The sequence below is a fragment of the Patiria miniata genome, unplaced genomic scaffold (assembly GCF_015706575.1).
Source record: "Patiria miniata isolate m_02_andy unplaced genomic scaffold, ASM1570657v1 HiC_scaffold_3, whole genome shotgun sequence".
In the NCBI taxonomy this organism is placed as follows: domain Eukaryota; kingdom Metazoa; phylum Echinodermata; class Asteroidea; order Valvatida; family Asterinidae; genus Patiria; species Patiria miniata.
Window position 1 is genome coordinate 15,132,186 of NW_024037069.1, and position 19,637 is coordinate 15,151,822.

The window sequence follows — 19,637 nt, forward strand, 5'->3', positions numbered from 1 at the left end:
CAATTTCCCCATTCCTTGGTACACAAATTTGAGGAGGTGCGGCAATAGAGGGCGCTGTTGTAGCTTCCGTGTTAATTTGAAGAAAAAAAACGGTTGACACGCATGATTAAAATCGACGCGCGCGCTGACCCGACACCGAGTATTTTTTTTTTTTTTGGCCTTGTCACTTTTATCAGGGGGCATTATGTTTTGCCTTTTAACAGAAATTTATGAAAATGTGCATTATTGAAAGTCATTTATTTTAGTTTTTATTGCGAATCTGTCACAAATCTGTCAAACCTATTGTCAGTGTACATGTAGAATGCCATGGTCCAGTGGTTATGGTGTTTTTGCCCTTGGGCAAGACACTTAACTACAATTGCCCTCCATGGCCTGATGAACGGGGTAATAATTGTAAAGCGCTTTGAGATTGTTGATACGATGGAAAGCGCTATATAAGCACTACAATTATTAATTATTATGTATGTAATATTGTGAGAGGATAAACTGTGAATCCAGTACGGTCACCGAAAAATTGCCAACTTGCATGATTTTTTTTTTTAACCTCAGGGTTTGTTTTTGCAGTTTATTGGCACACAAAATAAGAACCTACAACCTGGCCTTACCATATTACTACATCGGAAGGGAAGCTATACAATAAAGTCAACTTTCAGCAGCACATTTTAAAGATGTTCCAAAGACACTTAAAAAATGAAGAAAACATTTTGATAAATTCTTAGAAATCAGCTCAATCATGTAGACGTTTTATAAATTGCTTTATTTATTCATAAAAAGGCCAGTAAACTGCGATAAACAAATTATTGAATGCATATAAATACAACAATTATACAAATACTTTAACAAACGTTTACAGCTAATATATATACATATTTATAGTACAATGTTGTTATGAACAATTTAAAATAGATCTTTATAAAATGTAGGAAACAAACTTTCATGTTCGATTTATACAAATGTGTTTTTGTAAATCCGGGGTATACTTTTAACTTTCCTAGTTAGAAAGCTATGGATTAAATGTGAAACTGCCTTAACAAATTTTAACCAATCGTGTTAAGTTGCTACTAAAAAGGACACCATTTTTTCTAGGGGGCCGGCCAAAAATGTGTCAATGTACATTTGCATTGATTGGGGCCGGCCGTCTGCTGAATTTGGCTTGGGACAGATCTATGCTTGGCAGAATTATTCCACTTTGCAAGCTGTGTGTGCCACCTGTAGACAATTATCTTGCGGCCATCTTGATTTTTTCCCATTCAAATCAACGTCACCAATGCGAGGTTGGAAGGAAAAGTAGTCTGGTTCCTTTTTGCACAAAAAACAGTATCATTCAGTACTGTTATTGGTTTATACAGGTAACATGACTGAAATGGTGGCAGCATGATAAAGGTCTATAAAGGTACATACACAAATTTGCAATTTTTTTCTGGAAACGTACCCACCAATTTAACAAGATTGATCCTTGCGTAAAGTAAAGATAGGCCTGGTACCAAATACCCTGTGAAATTATTCCACCTTGAAATGGTATCATTCGGAAGAAAACCACCATTTGAGGTGGTTTAGGTGGGCAGTTTTATACGTGTTACCTACGGAATCTAGTTACGAGACCCCAAAAATTGTGCCTACATTTTTTCTGTTTTCTCAAAAATGTAGAGTATCCACTGAGCTGAAACTTCAACAAGTTAGTTGTTATACACACTTCTTACAATTTTAAGCAATTTTGTTGCTCCAAAAAAAAAAAAATTCACAAAAAGCTAATGATCCTGTATACCTTTCAACTTCTGTTTTGAGTAGGCACTGTTTTCACATGGGCATTGTGTATGTATAGTAGTGTATTTAATTTCACTTTGTTCAGAAAGAAATTGTCACATTTAACTCGGTTGCAGCTGAATGGTATGGTTATTCAATTTGTACATTTGAAATTGTATAAATGCAAGTGCACGGCCGTGTGGTGGATTTTGGATAGTGGAGTGTGTATAAAGGATATGTGTGCTGGGTAGTTACGGGTTGTAGTTGTACGACTGTGGCTCTGTCCTTAATTAATATATTAAACTTAATTTATTACTATTTAAACGGAACAGCAACAAAACACCACCACACAATGTCAAATAGCAAATGCACACCTACTACATTTTTAAATGAAACTTTTCCAGTGACAACGCAAAACTGGTTTATAAAACTAAACAGCAAGTTTTGCAATTGTGTGAGCATGCATGTGTTCATTCCAAACACACTGACAAATACAATTCAATATTTATTACCCCTTTCTAAAGCATCACAGGGGTATGAGGTTTGTTTTGTGGATGCGTAAATTTCAGGAATGTCGGGGGGGGGGGGAATATGATCGGACCAAATTTAAAGATAACGATTTCATTAAAATGACTGTAAAATAATGAAGCCACTTTGTTTTTCTAGATCAATTTCAGTGGTTAAAAATGTACAAGTCGTTGTATTAATGGTGATGCTAAATGCCAACTTTGTCTTTCTTGTTTTCTTCCTCGAGTTGGTTGTAGATATCAAATTTTTATAAATGCGACTTTCGACTAAAAATGTCGCACTCTTCTTTTGGAACCTGCTTGAAACCATTGTGTACTTCAAGTTACTGAGTAAAAAAGGGCATTCAAACTAGTTATGGTATCAAGTAGTTTTGCCTCATATTTAAGTGTTGTGAACAAAAGTAGTGAGTAGAAGTGTTCGGAAAAAAGGTGAAATGGAGTTACATATATATGCTGCAAAATAAAATATTTAATGTTGGTCACGTGGTACATTTTTCTGTGTCAATCTATCTGCAGTTTCTGTTGTTGAAAGCTTTCCACTTTTCAAAACAGCATTTTAAGACAATTTATTTCATGCTGTCACTGACGTACCTCAAACTAAGAGTAACTATTTCAGGAACTGAAAATCACGTTGAGACTTTTCAAACGCTGAAATCAAGTCCAGAATAATAAAATTGTTGACAAGGACTGGGTACCACATGAATGAAATCAACAAAAAGGGTTTCAACCTCCAGGCTCCAACTTTTGGATTACCAAATAGAGGATTCTCACTGACCACAGGGAAGTCAACGCTGCCATTGTAGTAGGCAAAGATTGTGTAGTGCTGTGCATAGTACATGTAGGTAGTAGGCAAGCCTTCAAAGCTGTAATGGATGGCAAAAACTGTGAGAGAAACGCAGAGCCAACACCTAGTCCTGGGTCAGCACATTTATGACAACCCCCAACTGCAATAGTGGCCAATGATTATTGGAAACCAGATGGTCGCATGGTACTCTGACGTTAAACGACTGGGCTTACCTGTTGGCTTTGTACCAACCAAGCTATGCAGCCCTATGCTGACTGTAGCTTCATATGCCACTCTGTTTATTTCATGACCAAAATCAAATTACTGAACAGGCATATAAACACACACACACTGCGATATTTTCATTGCTAATACCACACACGCACACCCATCATGGTAAACACCGGCAATCGTGGACCCCCTATTGTCCCTAATCCTCATTCCTTTGTTTGTACCCCTAGCAACAGTTCTCATTGGTTTTGTATACGAATTTAAATCGTGGTCTTTCGGTCAATTGTGGACAAAATCACTAACTTTTTAGGAAGACCTCCTATATGTTTTGTACACACACTTCAAAAGTGGACCTTCGGTCAATTGAGGACGCCACTGTCCTCTATTGTTCAAGGCCACGATTTGATTCTATATACAGGCATACACACTTACAGTCGTGTTATCTTATACCTGTGAGGACTTCCTATTGTTCCCTTCTTTGGTACTAACTTTTTCTCATGTCCCGTAAGGTTTGTACACGAAAACCTCCCAAAGACTTGGCTCAGGTCCTCGGAGTTATTGTTATCGCAAATCCCCTATTGTCCCAAGCCCTCGGTCATAAAGGACAACAATATCACACACACAAAGGTGATAAGTTGTACATTTGGCCCAACAACTCGCGATCACTCGCTTCACTGGCTAATGGGCGGGGTTTCCTCAACTGTTGTGGGCGGTTCCATTTTCTTATCATCCATGCCATCTTCATTCTCATGTCTGTCCTCTTCAGCTGTCCCGCCCCCGTCGTCCGATTTCTCCCCGCCCCACAGGTTCTCCTCTTCAATCTTTCTCCTATCCTCCCCGTTGGTAGTGGAGTAAGAAATCCTGACGCTCCTCTCGTACTCCTTCAGGTCGGCCTCGGACACCTTGGACTCCGACTCAAAGATCTTGCTCATCTTGTCCTCGTCTTTGCTTTTCTCGTTCACATCTCCTTCCCCTGACCCCTTGGCCTTTTCCATCTCCTTTTCTTTCTCTTTTTCTTTCTCTTTTTCCTTTTCCTTCCTTTTCTTGTCGGCGTCGGCCTTCTGAAGGGCGGCTAGGTAGTCAAACCCGGGACCGAAGCTGCTGGGTACGGGGTCGTCACTCCAATTGACCCTTTCAATTTTGGCGGCCAGCTTGGTGTAAGATGCTCTGAAAAAAAATTAACAAATATAATATTTTTCAGTTACAAACGAAAGGTACGGAGCAGTGCTGGATTACAAATGTAGATTGAGTGGGATTGCAGCATTGCTAATGTTGCTAGCATCGTGACTTTGGGTGTGATTCCTGGCTACATGGCATATACGGGTTTATGGCTTCTGACTAGCGCCCCTTGAACTAAGACATTGATCAAGTGGGGAAACTGCCAACACAGGGCTGGATAGCTCAGTTGGTAGAGCACTGGAACAGCAATCCGGAGGTCGCAGGTTCAAACCCCGCTCCAGTCCATGTCTTTGTTCAATTATGAATTTAAAATTAAAGCTACAGTCCATCATTTGCAGCTATCCAAAAAGTAACTGACGTAATTATCGTTGAAAAACATACTTGGTTGAAAGATAGTAAGGGGACTTCCTATGAAATTTTTCTTTCTGGCAAGCTGTCATTTTGAAGAAATCAGCGAAAGAAGGCCATTCCAATGATGCATCTAAAGACGCATCGTTGGAAATCCAACGATGCCTCTAAAGACGCATCGTTGGAAATTCCCACTAGTAGTTCGGTTTTTTATTCAGCGAAGCATGCGCAAGCGTTGACACAACACACACGCGCGCGCGGTTGCTATAATTCGTCAATCAGTGCGCGGCATCGCGTAGCTGCAATTGGCTCAGTGAAAACATGTCTCAGACGTTGAATTCAGGCCCAGTTCAAACAAGATTCAGCAAATTTTTGATTTAAAATCAAGATCCTAAAATTTTGTTTTTCTCGAAATATACAGCTGAAGCTGAGCTCAAACATCATCAGGTTACTTGTTCAGCACCCTTCTTTAGATTTTGAGCACTTTTGTTGCTTCAAACAAACACAATGCACAAATAACATTTGATGGACTATATCTTTAAGTACTAACTAATTATATTACACCTAGTCAGTTTCCCTAAGTGGTTTCTTTGAAGGTTTTTACTCTCACACTTACTTGGATATATGCTTGCAGTACAGCATAACCAGTACCCGCATGCGCTTGCATCCTTTCCGTAGGTACCTGATGGACTTGTCGCTGACGTTGACGCAGCCCGAGATGTCCAGACTGATCAGATAGTGGCAGACCCCCGATAGGTACTGTATGCTCAGGTCTGTCAACTAAGGGACAGGAAACATACAAATATGAACCATCAGGAAATGTGTCACACTTACTGCAGCCATGTCAGTGGGTTCACACAGGGATGTTAGTGGGCTCTTACATTTTTTAAGGAAATGCCTTTTATAAAGAATCAAGGATCCCTTTAACCAACTTAATTTACAAAGCATTGGAAGCACCACAGCACTTAATCACATTCTGAGCAGTTTTTCCAATGACTGTCGACTCTCTATTGTGTCAGTTATACATTCATAAAGTAATACAATTTATTGTTTTATGTTTACAACATGCTGCTGGCGCAGACACGTTTATGTTACATACCCAGTGTGGATATTCCTGTGTGTTCATGTAGTTGAGAAAAACCTGTCAAAAAACTCATTTTACTCACACTGTGAAAACTCTTTTAACCCAAATTTGTTTCTATGATTCCCTTGAATGTTTCTCTTCATTTTGTGACAGATAAACTTAACCCAAATATGCCTCTTAACCCTGTTTTCCAGAGAGGGGGAACCTTGTGTGGACGTGGGCAAGTCCACACACTGTATCTGAAAACTGGTTTATGTGGACCTCTTTTGTTCGGAAGTCCACACAGTGAATGTAATGCTTGTCCATGATCGACGCTCATTGTGCTGTAAGGAATAAATTTATGATTTTGCTTTTTAAGCACACCGGGGTTCGAACATACTAGAGCAGGTGTGAGCCTTTGTGAAGTGGCTAAACATTTAAACGGTGCTTAATTGTTTTGCCAAACGTTTACAAAATTAAACGCAAAGTCCCATCGTTATCTTTCTTACATGTTTGCATCCAGCTATGTTCAGCACGGTCAGTCTGCGGCAGCAGAAGGCGAGGTTCTTGATAGCCCCGTCCGTCAGCTGTGTGCAGTGGGACAGGTCCAGCCTCTCCAAGTCCTTGCACTGCTGGGCAAACTTCTGCACACCGAGGTCCGTAATCTGGTAGCACTCAGAGAGCGTGACGTCCCGCAGGTGGGGGTTGTTGCCTAGGGCACCCAGACCCTGCATATCAGATAAAACAAACGGGTGTGACCTATCCGCTCTGTTCACAAGTACCCCCTCACCGGCAAAGAAAGCACAGTTGGGGGGGGACCGACCGACGCCATCTTGCCTGACTGCAATTTTGCCGCGACGCACGGCCGTATCATGTACCGCTGCGTGTACATAGTACAAATCCCCTGGTGTACGTGCCTCACACACAAGGAACGGTGCGCGTCAACCAGCTAAATGTCCCGCCCACGGGACGTCGTTGCTAGGTAAAAGGGCGCCCTCTTCGTTAGCGCACAAAGCCCATAGAGAGGCTTGGTTACTGAAGCCGGATGGTGCCCCAGAAATATAGGTTGAAAACATTTTGTAATTAAATGTCTTACAGTTGCTAATCAGTCAGGTAAACTAGATATCTTTATAACACACCTCTTGCTTGTTATAGAAATAATACTTACCTTTCAGAGTCTGATTTTGTTAAGCATGATGCATCCACGTATCCTGGTTGGCTGAAACGCGGTCACGTGTGATTCACTAATATAGGGTAGTGTATGAAACTTGCGTCAGCGTGACCTAGACATGCATCGAGACATCGCGCGCCCATAATTTCCAGAGTATAGTGCCTGAGCGGGCACTATTCTCAAACATTTTTGACTGGTAACAGCACCTCTGACAAAACTCAAACTCAAAAAAATTTAATCTAGGGAAACTAAAAGCGTTCCATTAATTGTTGAATTGCTTACAGTTAAATTGCTTATGAGTTAATTGTTGAATTAAAACAGTTCAATAATAAAACCCTGAAAGGTTTCTTTTCTTATTTTATATTTTGGACAGAGGTGAGTTATAAAACACATATGGACTGGCATAATTCAGTCCCTAGTGCACGTCAGTGCCCCCCTGGGACCTGTGAGTGACCAGAAGAGGGTCCTATTTCCCTTGGCCATCGGCCTCAGGAAATAGGAGTCACTCACAGTACCTCGGGGGGCATAGACGTGCGCTAGTGACCTCATTGCCAGTCTATATGTGTATACTAACACTGTGAAGAATCTGCAGGTGAGGTATAGCTCATGGAACATGAGGATTGCAAAACCTTGCGACTTTCAGATTGGGAACATTGACCTCTGACCTCCCTTAGACTTTACTCACAGTGTCAGTGATGCTGCATCCAGACACATCCAGGGACGAGAGGGCTGGCAGATTGCCAAGCATCTCGGCCCCACCGTCGGTGATGTGCTCACTGAAGCAGAAGGTGCCGTACACCAGACTATAACATCTGCAAACAAAACAAAGTTGGCTGGCCAGTGACAAATTGAAAATGACACGGACAAGGCGGTGAAATTCCATATAAGATCAAAATTGTGTTTGCAATGCTTTCATCACGATGAGGTGTCAGTACAGTTCCCAATTTGCAATAGCAGGCTTCCCTGAACTTTATGAAAACCAAATTCCCTGAGTTTTCTTTGAAACTTTCCCGAAGAAATGTCCAAAATTCCACGAGAAATATTTTCATTTAACAAGGTTGCTGGGAAGTCAAGAGGTGGTGGCAGCAAAGCAACCAAGATACAGATAATATTCATACTGCATAAACACTAAAAAGCCACCATAGCCAGTCAGTAAATGGACACAAGTTGGACACATGGCACAAGACGCACGTACGCCAAACTAGCAAAAACGTTGGGGTTTTTTGGAGGGGAGGTTCACTGTCATATTCCCTCAGTATTGCTGTTTTTCGTTGTTTTTCCAAATTCCATGAGTTCCCCCTGATTTTTGGGGTGTTTTTCCCAAATTCCCTGAGTTTTCCCCTGATTTTTAGTGTTTCCCCCAAATTCCTTGAGTTTTCCCCTGATTTTTTGTGTTTTTTCCCCCAAGATTTCCTGAGTTTCCTCTGACTGGAAAAATGGATACTCCTTTCCAAGGTTCTTCCTGATTTTCTAAATTCCAGGGTGGCTGGGAATTTTATTCCAATACTGCCACAAGTTCTGTTTCAGTAAGCACTCACTTCTGCATGATTTTCAGTATGGAGACATCGCTGACCCGCACGCAGTTGGTCAGATTCATCTCCCTGATTTTAGGTCCTGATGGTCCCTCTACCAGGCTGCGCACTCCGTTATCACTGATCCTGCAGTATTCAAAAAATGTTATTGGTGGTGACTAGAAGCTGATTTTTTCCTCCATAAAATGCCAGGGTCTTTAAAGATGCATACCCTTAGCTCTTCACACAATGGACTTTTTTCTCCGAATTCCTGTTCAATTTGTATTTTTTGTTTTAACAAAAAAAATAATTTATTCCGAATTTGGACATCTGCAACCCTCTGAAAAAGGGCTTTCAGTTTGTGCACAAGTAACCCGCCCTGTGAGAGCCAAATTATTGTCTGACAGCCAATATTCAAATTTTGTGAAGAAATTATTTCAATAACTAAACGTCGGTGGACTTTTTGTTTGTTCAATGTCTCATTCAAAAGTGAACAAGTTATATATTGCTAGGAAAATAGCAATTGAAAAAAAAAATGTATTTTTCGAGGTGAAACTTGAAAATAACACAGGGAATCCATCTTTAATTCCCTAATTTCATTGGTTATGTTTGACACTACTATTACTAAGGGAATAAATGTGTGCTCCGGAGGTTTTAATCACTCTGTTTAAGACCAGTTAGAGTCTGGGTGCTGATACTTACCCGAGCCGGAGGCGAGGGTAATTATCACCCAGACTCTAAGAGGTCTTAAACAGAGTGATAAATACCGACCGAGCACATATTTATTCCCATTCATAAATACCTTTTCGGTAAAAAAAATCAAACAATTCGTTCAAAAAATCCCGATTTTGTTCAACAAGTTCACTTCATGCTTTTTGAAACATCCCTCTAGCAAAATAATGGAGTGTTCAGCTGGCGAGTAAGATGTAAACAACCCTTTTATGGACATTGACGCGCGCGTAGCATGTTCTACGCGATATCGCGCAGAACGCACCTGGGGCGTTGCGTTTTGAATTTAGAACTATAAAATTCTGCCTCGCTGGTAGTGTTGCGCATGCCTACGTGAGGATTGTGAACGTTCAACCAATAAAACGGTAAGAGGCACTGGATTTTTAGGAGTCCACATTTTATTGTGACACTGGAAAAGTGTTTAAGACCAGCTAGCCATGTCTTTATCATCCGTTTAAGACCAGCCACGTGACGGGCTCTCGACCAATAGGAATAGCTAAACTGTCTGAGGTATTTATGAATACATATTTATAAGATAAGAAATTTTTTTTTGATATTACTACACAGTAATAAAAACCACATTCCCTTTGAAAAATGTGTTATCATCATGTCCTTCATAAAGCATTGGTGCCAGGGCTCTAAAGCCTGAAATGTATCAGTTTAATGCAAAATCAAATGTTGGATTAGACAATATCGGGGCAACAAAGTGTAAAATAAAAATGCGGCAACCATCAACGTTGTCTGCGGACCATCTTAACGACCATGAATACCTGATGCAGTCAGCTACGTTCAGCACGTTGATGTTGCGACACTGCGCCAACGACTTCAGGCTCGCGTCTGTCACACGAGGGCAGTCTACCACATAGACGTGTCTGAGATCGGAGCAGTACCTGCCGATGTACTTGAAGGACGCATCACTCAACTTTGAATTCCCTGAACGAAAAAAATAGAGTACCCTCTCATTAAATGCTTTTCAGAATGATACCGCCTTCAAGTTTGATCCTGAAAACCTATGGCTTATCATATTGAATGAACTCTAGCCACTGATGATTTGACTAGTCTAGTGGATAGTTTTAGGCCGGAATTCGATTGCAACACTGGTCACCAATAGTCAGACATATCACAATGTCCAGCAAGGAGCAGAGATTAAAACTTGAGTCCAGCAGCCAATTTCACAAAACTTAATGCTGCGCAACATTTCAGCTATGACACATTTCCACGAAAGTTTCATAGTGCGTAAATCACGACCTAAGCAACAACTTACGCATTTTGGGTAGTGTACATCACTTTAGGTAGTGTAAGTTATAGTGTAGCCACTGAAAATGAACTACTTCAGTGGAGCCTGCCATAGCTTAACTTAACAAACTATGGCGTATAACTTGCGCAATCATTTTAGGTGGCGCAAGTTGTGACGTAGGCGACGGAATGTGAACTATTTTACCAGCAAATCGTGATCGTCGTGGAGCCTGTCTGATTGCACAACTAATCAATGTTGATGCAAGAAACTCATAGCTTTGTGTTTGAAGTAAATTAATCGCTCTTTTTCATGTGACATTTTTAGAGCTGCACGGTTCCAGAGGGAGCCGGACAAAAGTATTTTCCAAATGGCAGGTGGAGGTGATTCAATGACTGTGTCCAAATAGAAATTATACACAAAAACAGCAGTTGGGCAATTCCACGGTTACTCACGTTACATTTTCATAACATGAGTAACCGATTCTGTGCGTCTTGTTTATCATACATAACACATTTTTCTGGATGTCATTTTGGTGCTTAGGTAGGTCTAGGTCTACTCTATCTACCATGGGGATAACAGTTATTAAACGTTTTCAGTAAGGTAATTACAGCCCAAGGAAGCTCTAAAGTATATCAAAAATGTAACGTGAGTAACCGTGGAATTGCCCAGTTGCAAATGCCATTACTATCCTCATGCAAGATGTTAAATTATTTAAAATGATGCACAGGTACGTCCATGCATAATAGTTACAAACTGTTTAGTGAGATTGGCTGCAGGAATCCGACTTGAGTCTGTAACAAGTTTTTTCAAGACTTGCTAAAGACTTGAAAGCAGATTCAGATTTGACTATCATGACTCACACTTGATTCTGAAGACTTGTGACGTACAAGTCACATTTTTTTTCCAACAAGCTTTTTTTTTTTAACTTAAAAAGATAATAATTCCTGCATTTATTTTGTGATCACTTGGGCAAGGAATGACGCTCAGCATATCATGTAAGTTTTAATGAAGTACAAAGATTGCCGTTGTGATTTCAATAGTGTCAGTGATTATTAGGTTGTCTCAGTGGATGCTTTCTGAGATACAGCATATGTGATGCGATCAAGCTAAATGAGTTGTTCGTCGGGAATTTTCATTTGGAGATACAGGCCAAAATAGGGCCACTTCATCATCATCACCTCTCTTGGTGTTCCGACTTCCATAATTTTTGAACTAAAGATGGTACCAGCATGCGGTTTTCACAGCAGCAATGCTGAGATTGTGCTCTTTTGAAATCTGTAATAAAACAAAATTTGACCAGGGTCGACAAACGACTCTTGTAGCTTGATCGCATCACATATGTATCCATGTCAGTGGTGTGCTTTTACGGGTAGTACGGGGATAGGGTACCCTATTGAAGTAAAAAACTTTTACCCGTAAAAGAAACCCAACCCCCAAATTCAAATCCTGGAAGCTATCTCAGGAGCTTGTATAGCTTTAAAGTGTAAGCTGCAACTTTCGCAAGCGTCAAAAATGCACACAAACGTGAAATCTGTTTTGGTTTTTTCAATATCCCGGTTTTCATTTTCAAAATTTCCCAGAAATGGCATTCAAAACCTTTCTTTGTTTTTAACTTGTCTGAGAAGTTACCAAGTAATTTTTAAGTTGGTTACGGGTACCCGATCACATGATGTGGAACCGGTTTTTGACATCAGCGGTCAGGTACCTGGTTCCAATGCACAACCCTAATCCATCTCATTACAAAGAGTGATGCATATTCTTGATTTGGCGTGCACTTCGCGCGTACTGCACGATGTCGCGCAAAACGCAGCTGGGCTGGTGTAGTGTGAATTTCGGACCATGAAATACTGATTCACTGGTAGTATTGCGCATGCATACGTGATGAGGAATGTGAACGTTCAACCAATGAAACGTTAAAAAGCACCGGATTTCATGGGAGTCCAAATTTCATGTGACACTGGAAAAGTGTTTAAGACCAGCTAGCCATGTCTTTATCATCCGTTTAAGACCGGCCACGTGACGGGCTCTCGACCAACAGGAATGCGTAAACCGTCTTAGGTACTTATGAATAGTAAGTAAAGGCCAACCCTGATACCATAAAAAATCTCCTTAGAAATGCTCAAATGAGCAAAACACAACAAAGCCTTACGTCATCAAAGTTCTAAATCTGACGTACCTTCAATGCGTATTTTCTGCAGACGCCGGTGCTGCGCGATGGCCTTGAAGGACACGTCGGTGATGTTAGGGGAAGACAGGAAGGATATACTACGGATGTTGTGGCATTTGGAGGCTATGGCTACGATGCTGTCGTCCTTCAACGTGGAGCAGTCATTGACGCATAGAGACTGGATGTTGGAACAGCCGTTGGCGATGTTCTTATAGCCGGTCACAGTGATCTGTTGAAAATGACATTTGGGCCATTCTATAAATTTAGGATCCAAAGTGTGACATTTTTCCTGTCCCTGTTACCATGGTACTTTGTAATTTGACATTCAAATATCATTAAAAGAACAACTTTGAATGATTTCTTTGTTGGGTAGGTAGTTTGCTCTTCATAATCACTCTTTGCGAACATCAACTCCATTTACCCTAAAAGGGCCAGGGGGGGGATTACACCCCCTGGACTTTCGTAGCAATAATTTCACCAAACATGCGTTTATCGACATGAGCTTTCATCACTTTCTAGCTTCAAGTCTGGCGCATGTTTTGATACCAAATTTACGATAATTGACCTTAGGGTCACTGCGCTGCGCGAAATTATTTGAGGCTGAGCAGCACGGAAATCGCAATTCCCTAGAAATATAATACATGGATAGTACAGCTTGCTGTGGTAAGTGTGCTAACTTACATCAATTAAAAAAACGCTTTTTGCCTTATGAAAATTAAATTCTATGAATATGTTCAGATAGAATTGCTGTACATGTGTGCCAAATTTCATTCCATTTTGTCACTTCACGCCCGAATTCTGGGGGGGGGGATGCAGAATGCTTGTTTTGTTGATGTACTGTACCTGAGGACAGCCAGACAGATCCAGATAGATGAGTTTGCGGCAGCCCCTACCATTTGCCAAGTACTGCAGACCTTTGTCACTGAAGCGTCTGCAGTAGGCTAAGCTCATGTACTGCAGGTTACGGGAACATCTACAAGAATCGAAATCAAACACAAAGATGCTTTGATGTTGCAAAAAATTCGGACTTTGGTTGTGGTCCCTTGCTTCATGGCATGTACAGGGTTTTGCGCAGGCCCTTTCAAAAAAAAGACAATGACAAATTGGGACACTGCAGTCAGCATGGGTCTGGAAAGCTGACAAAAGTAAGACAGACTCTCGGCCAGCAAACCCTGGTTTTCAAGTACCGTAATTTTCGGAATATAAGCCGCGCGGCGTATAAGCCGCAGCACGCAAAAATCTGCAAATAAAGATTTGAAGTCGGCGTATAAGCCGCACCGGCATATAAGCCGCACCGACGGCAGCGGTTTCAATTTGTAAGGCCTCCAAATTCTAGCCCAAATGCTCTGAACCGGTTCCATTTACACTACAGAAGCTATAAAAAGAGCCCACAAAAGTTGTATCAAATCATTTACAATCGATACTCTCACAAACAAATGTGGAAATTGATGATGAGAAATAAACACCGGGAATTGCTGCTGGCTGCCCCGTCCGTCCCCGGCCGTAAAAGTTAATACATCGCCCGGCGCGGCAGCCTGCGCCGCGCCGGCCTATGACAACATTTTCCCGCAGCACGTGAGAGAGTATGCAACCCATCGTGATTTTCCGTGTATAAGCCGCAGTAAACATTTTCATGGGCAAAATCAATGTATAAGCCGCGGCTTATATTCCGAAAATTACGGTATTCATATTTTCGGAAGGCGGTATTGCTTCACAATCATTTGTATACTTTTTTTCCCAAACAAAAATGGAACAAAGGGACCACATCATAAGATTTCATGCGCATGAAACACCTCACGGACCATATTTAGTCCAACTCTCCCCAAAGTCAGGGCCTAAAAATTATCTACTGCCACTGCTGGTGGGGAAGCCATAGGATTGTTTGCATTTATCCCAAAAGTAGCCTACCAAATTTTTTTGTCCAAAAGCTTACTTGTATTACAGATCGTACTGGTACTAAACACCCCGTGGAATTATTCCGTCTGGCTTGCTGTCATTTAGAAGAAATCAAGAAATGCAGGTGATTTCCAACAATGACTGATTTTTGGAAATAAAGAGTGCTATTGATGGAATCGTGTTTCATGATAACAAGTTTGTGCACGGTTTTCTCTGTTTTCTGGGAAAAGTGTAATATCCACTGAGCTGAAACTTCAACAGGTTGGGTTTTGAACAGTCTTCTTTGGATTTCGAGTGGTGTTATTATTGCAAATGAACAAAATGCATTAAGAGCAATTATATAACTGACATACATATCCTTGTCATTTGATTGGTGGAACTCACATCACGTGACATTCGTTATTACTCCCATTCACGCCGGGTCTTAAAAAGTACTATCCGCCCATGGGGAATGGGAAATACTATTGAACAGTTAGGATCATTCTTGTTCCAAGACGCGGTATTTGTGTGCAAAGGCATGCTGGTGTGCGCGTTCAGCATTGCGCGTATCGCGTATTGTTCCAAAGAGCCAGCGCTACAGAGTGGGGTTCAAACATTTTCGTGAAGGGGTGGTTTGGAAGAAATACATTTCCCATCAATTTTGTACTGAAATAAAAGTTCAAATATATCAAATGACAAGGATCTATATGTCAGTTATATTATACAAATATTTAGTGGCTCAGAGTGAAATGGGAGGAATATTATCGCAAGTTAAAATCTGGACTTTTCCATTTCACGAGGCGAAGCTGAGTGAACTGGAAAAGTCCAGATTTTACCGAGCATGATCCAAAACTGCTGTATAAGTACCTTCCAAGTAGCCTGAGCGTCGCATCAGTGATGTTAGTGTGGGAGATGTTGAGATACAGCAATATCTGACAACCCTCCGCTATGTCCTTCATCACATCGTCGTTGACTCCCTCACATTCAGACAGGTTCAGATCCTGCAGATTCCTGCACTGACCTAACAAGGCAAAAAACACCGAACACAAAAACAAAGAAGCTAAATCCTTCTGTTACAGCAGAAAAGCTGAAACTGACTTACGTTATACATTCACATCAGATAGGGCTTAAGTCAGCATTCTAAACCGGTTATCAAAAGTTTTGCTTTTGCGATTTCTCTTAATTCTTACTGCAAAATATGAGGTATTTTTTAACTTTTGGGCAATTCCAGTATTTTAAAAGGAAGTGTAATGTCATTGACAGAGCCAATAATATTAACTATGATATATAATTAATGATTCAGAGAAATGATCCAAAACTCTTATAATATAAATGTTCAGGTTTACCCATTGAGCTCTCAAAAGCTCTGACATTACATAATGCTGGAATTGCCCATATACAACATTTCATTGATTACTACATAAAAAAGGACATACATGTACTGATGTAGTAGTTTGCTAAACAGTTTCATTGTAAATACTGTAAAACAGGGTCTTCAAAATAGCCCGCATTGTCCATAAGATACCTAGACATCCCTCAAGCTAAATCCTATGTCTTGGGTAAGACGTTTTTGTTGTATAATGGATAAGCGATAATCTGTCACAAGAGAGCATTATCACAATGACTCACAATCACCCACAAAAAGCACTTCATTTTGATATCCTCTTTATACTAAACCTGCATCATAACCCTGGACCAATTTTTTAGCTGCATAGCTGAAAATGCTGCTCAGCAGTTGCTCAAAAACCAGTCACACAGAAAAGTACCTACACCTTACCTATAGCCACATAGCTGGGCTTGGTGAGTCGACTACACCCTCGCAGATTGAGATGTAGCAAGTAAGGTCTGCAAGTCTGTAGGAGCTTACACACAAACCGGTCCGTCACTCTGTAAATATTCAATCCAAGTGAACAAATTAACGCTTCAGACCAAACTGGGTACAAAGAGTGGCTGACACTCACGGTACATGGTCCCTAGTAATGGTGAAGGTATTGTGTCAGCTTGTTGTTCAGAGTAATTATCATGGAGTGGTTGTTTTCAGCACAGCGTTCCCAGCACTTTATGAAAATAAAATTCCATGAGTTTTTGCCTTTTTCCCTGAGAAATCTCCAAAATTTCAAGAGAAATATTATCACTTTTTAAAACAAGGTTGCTAGGAAGTCAAGAGGTGGTGCGACACAGCCAGTTGTTATTGTCTGGAGAGGTGTGCAATATTGACACTGAATAAACACTAGAACACCGCCATAGCCAGTCAGTCAATGAACACAATTTGGACACATGGCACAAGACGCACATATGCCAAACTGGCAAAATCTTTCCCTTCTCGGGGTCACTCTCAAGTTCCCTGAGTTTTGGTGTTTTTCCGGAATTCCCTGAGTTTTCCCCGACTGAAAAAATGGAAACTCATCTTCAGTAATGTACAACTGAAAATTAAAACAAAAATTTACAATACAAAAGGTCAAAAATACATACCTGTTTTTGATAGAAGACAAATTGACCTGAAAGACACAACAAAACATACCTGGTGTCAGGAATTTTACTTTTTTTCCAGAAATACAGAGCATACATAATTACCAACTTATGAATTGGAATTTGCACAAATACATATGTCAGCAATTGACAGCTCAGTTTTGTTCAACAAAAGTTTCTTTCAATTGCAAAGTGAAAAAAATGGTTGGCAAAACTATTTGAAAGAAAGGGTGTCTTTTTTCACCACTTTTGAGAGCCCCATGGATGGGACGGTATGCGTGCTTGTACTGGTTCGTGCGCGTATGATGCGAAGTACGAATGACTATTTTATGCTGAGTGTTCACAAAGCCATCACGGCTTTATAGCGTGAGCATCAGGCGTCATCAGCTCTCCTTTCTTGCCGTTGAGGGGGTACTTGTGCACGGAACCCATAAAGTTTTCACTGGTTCCTAGATCGCCTTGTGCTTACCCTGCTCCACAGGGAACTGGTACCCGTGATCATCTTCCACTGCCGGCACACCTGAGCACACCGGCTAACGTCAGCCAGGTCAAGATAACTGAAGATCTGTTGTGCAGAACAGAATCAATTGTACTTTGCACACTTTTAATGGAAAACCCCCACTACTCTTGGTATCTTTGCTAGAATATGGGTAGTTTTATGAAGTTAGGTCCAAAGTGTGACATTTTTCATGTCCCTGTTGCCCTGGTACTTTGTAATCTGTCATTAAGAAAACAATTTTGTATTTGTCGGGTAGGTACATCACTACAGGACATCATGCAGTCGTGCAGGACATCACTACATGAAAGAACGAGGAATGAAGTCCTCCTTCAGTCAGTGGGCCTGATGGGGGTAGCAGAGGTTATGAGGATTAACAGGCTTAGATGGTATGGACATGTGGCTAGGAGAGCGGCAACACACTGGCTCCAGAGAGCTTTCAATTTTCGAGTCACCGGAAGAAGGCCTCGTGGGAGACCCAGAAAAACCTGGAGGGAAACTGTAGAAGAAGATGCCAAAACATCTGGTATCGCTCACATGGACCCCACAGACAGGAAAGCTTGGAGAGCAGCCATTAAGGAAATGAAATGTCCAACCCCACAAAGTGGGACAAGTGGACTATAAACGCTGATGATGTAGTTTGCTATTCACAATCACTCTTGGAGGATGACTGCATTAATTAAGAAGTGCATCAGAGTTATAAAATCATAGATGTCAGATGTAACAGAGACAGGAAAAAGTGGACCCCAAAGTTATAGAATGACCCATGTGTAAACTACACAGCACGGCCACTCTAATAACAATTGTGACATCAATTGAAAATAGAGACACAGCCATACAGTGCTAAATTTGTCACAACACTGAAAAACAAAGTGTTGAATTTGTGGATTTGGTGGTCATATGTAGAGTTAAAAGTAGGAATTTCCAGAAAAAAGTAGGAATTTCCAGAAAAAAGCCTGAACTGCATCCTCTGCAAAAAGGCAGAAGATTGTACTTCATCGTCCTTGACTGACCTTGATGGCAAGTTTCCGTGGCAACAGGGAGATGTCATCCCTCGCCTCGCCTCTTGGCGACAGCATCTCATCCTCGCCATCCATCTCGCCTCGTTCTAACCTCTGAACGGAACAGACAAAGGAAAACAATACAATAATTATTAAATCAAAAATAAGATAAATGAAAATGGCCTTTTTTTGCCTCTGAAGCAGGCTTTGCTAAGGCTGAAATATCAGGCCATTTGAGAATTTTGATTTCTACATTTCAGGTCAATCTAGTTAGTGAGCAGTTTGAAGCAGTTTAATTCATTTTCAAAATAATTATTAGGCACACCTGTAAGCACACGGGTTGGAACAAACACCTTGATACCAGTTCATGCTCGGCAGGAAAGCAAACCTGAACCTGAGTTGTACACGGGTCGTCTGTAGATTTTTTTATTTTGTACCTGGGAAGAGCCTCTCAAACTCGGTCCAAATGCAACCAGGGTTGGATTCTTGGACGTGAGTGAGGTTCCAAAAATCTAAACATTGGACCCCAAGTCCAACTTGGATAATGTGAATGGTCCTTATGGGATAGAAGGTTTCCCTGGCAAGTTTGTGACTTTCTGGGTGGTTTTTTTTGGTCTTGTTCCATTTTTTTTGCAAAATGTTTTCAGTAGACTTTATAAAACAACAGTTTTCTCTTTGTAAACCTCATAAGCCACACTTGTAAAACACAAGATGGTCTCTGGTCATCGTTTGCTTACCTCAAAGTACTCCCTGGTACGCCGTGCCTCCAGCATCACATTATGCCAGGCCTCAAAGACAAGACGAGACAGGGACATGTTGTACACATTAATGATGATGTTATAGGCACCTATACGCATGAGAAAAGAAATCATGTTAAATTAAATAATGCCAAGTGCATATCACTTAACAAAATAACAAAGCCATTTTTGGCAAGAAGTACTTGACTTTATCCGCACTATGCACAAAATATTAGAACGATAAAGCCCTAATATGTTGGAGACAACATCCTTGCATCTTCCTTGATTGCATTGGTTGCGATGGGCTCCGTGTGCCAACAAAAGAGCGTGCGTTTTTACCACTTTTGAGAACCCCTTGGACGTGACATC

The 19,637-nt window shown here is 41.0% G+C and overlaps 1 protein-coding gene and 1 non-coding gene across 5 annotated transcripts in view; one reads left to right on the forward strand and one right to left on the reverse strand.

Annotated features, from left to right (window-relative positions):
- Window positions 1–581: 581 nt before the first annotated feature.
- The window catches only part of LOC119737522 (dynein regulatory complex subunit 6-like), a 32,310-nt gene continuing 13,254 nt past the window's right edge, over window positions 582–19,637 (reverse strand). For all 4 annotated transcript variants that reach the window (XM_038211949.1, XM_038211951.1, XM_038211948.1 and 1 more), the window contains 14 exons: window positions 19,269–19,378; window positions 18,544–18,645; window positions 17,504–17,599; window positions 17,038–17,063; window positions 16,343–16,452; window positions 15,433–15,586; window positions 13,534–13,663; window positions 12,700–12,919; window positions 10,057–10,219; window positions 8,585–8,704; window positions 7,732–7,858; window positions 6,385–6,603; window positions 5,429–5,592; window positions 582–4,452 (listed from right to left, as the gene is read on the reverse strand). In XM_038211949.1, the coding sequence (XP_038067877.1) occupies window positions 3,957–4,452; window positions 5,429–5,592; window positions 6,385–6,603; window positions 7,732–7,858; window positions 8,585–8,704; window positions 10,057–10,219; window positions 12,700–12,919; window positions 13,534–13,663; window positions 15,433–15,586; window positions 16,343–16,452; window positions 17,038–17,063; window positions 17,504–17,599; window positions 18,544–18,645; window positions 19,269–19,378 (2,237 nt within the window). In that variant the 3' untranslated portion in view covers window positions 582–3,956. The remainder of the gene's footprint in view (window positions 4,453–5,428; window positions 5,593–6,384; window positions 6,604–7,731; window positions 7,859–8,584; window positions 8,705–10,056; window positions 10,220–12,699; window positions 12,920–13,533; window positions 13,664–15,432; window positions 15,587–16,342; window positions 16,453–17,037; window positions 17,064–17,503; window positions 17,600–18,543; window positions 18,646–19,268; window positions 19,379–19,637) is intronic.
- Window positions 4,676–4,748, forward strand: Trnaa-agc. Its single transcript has one exon. It is a non-coding gene; the product is annotated as a tRNA-Ala (tRNA).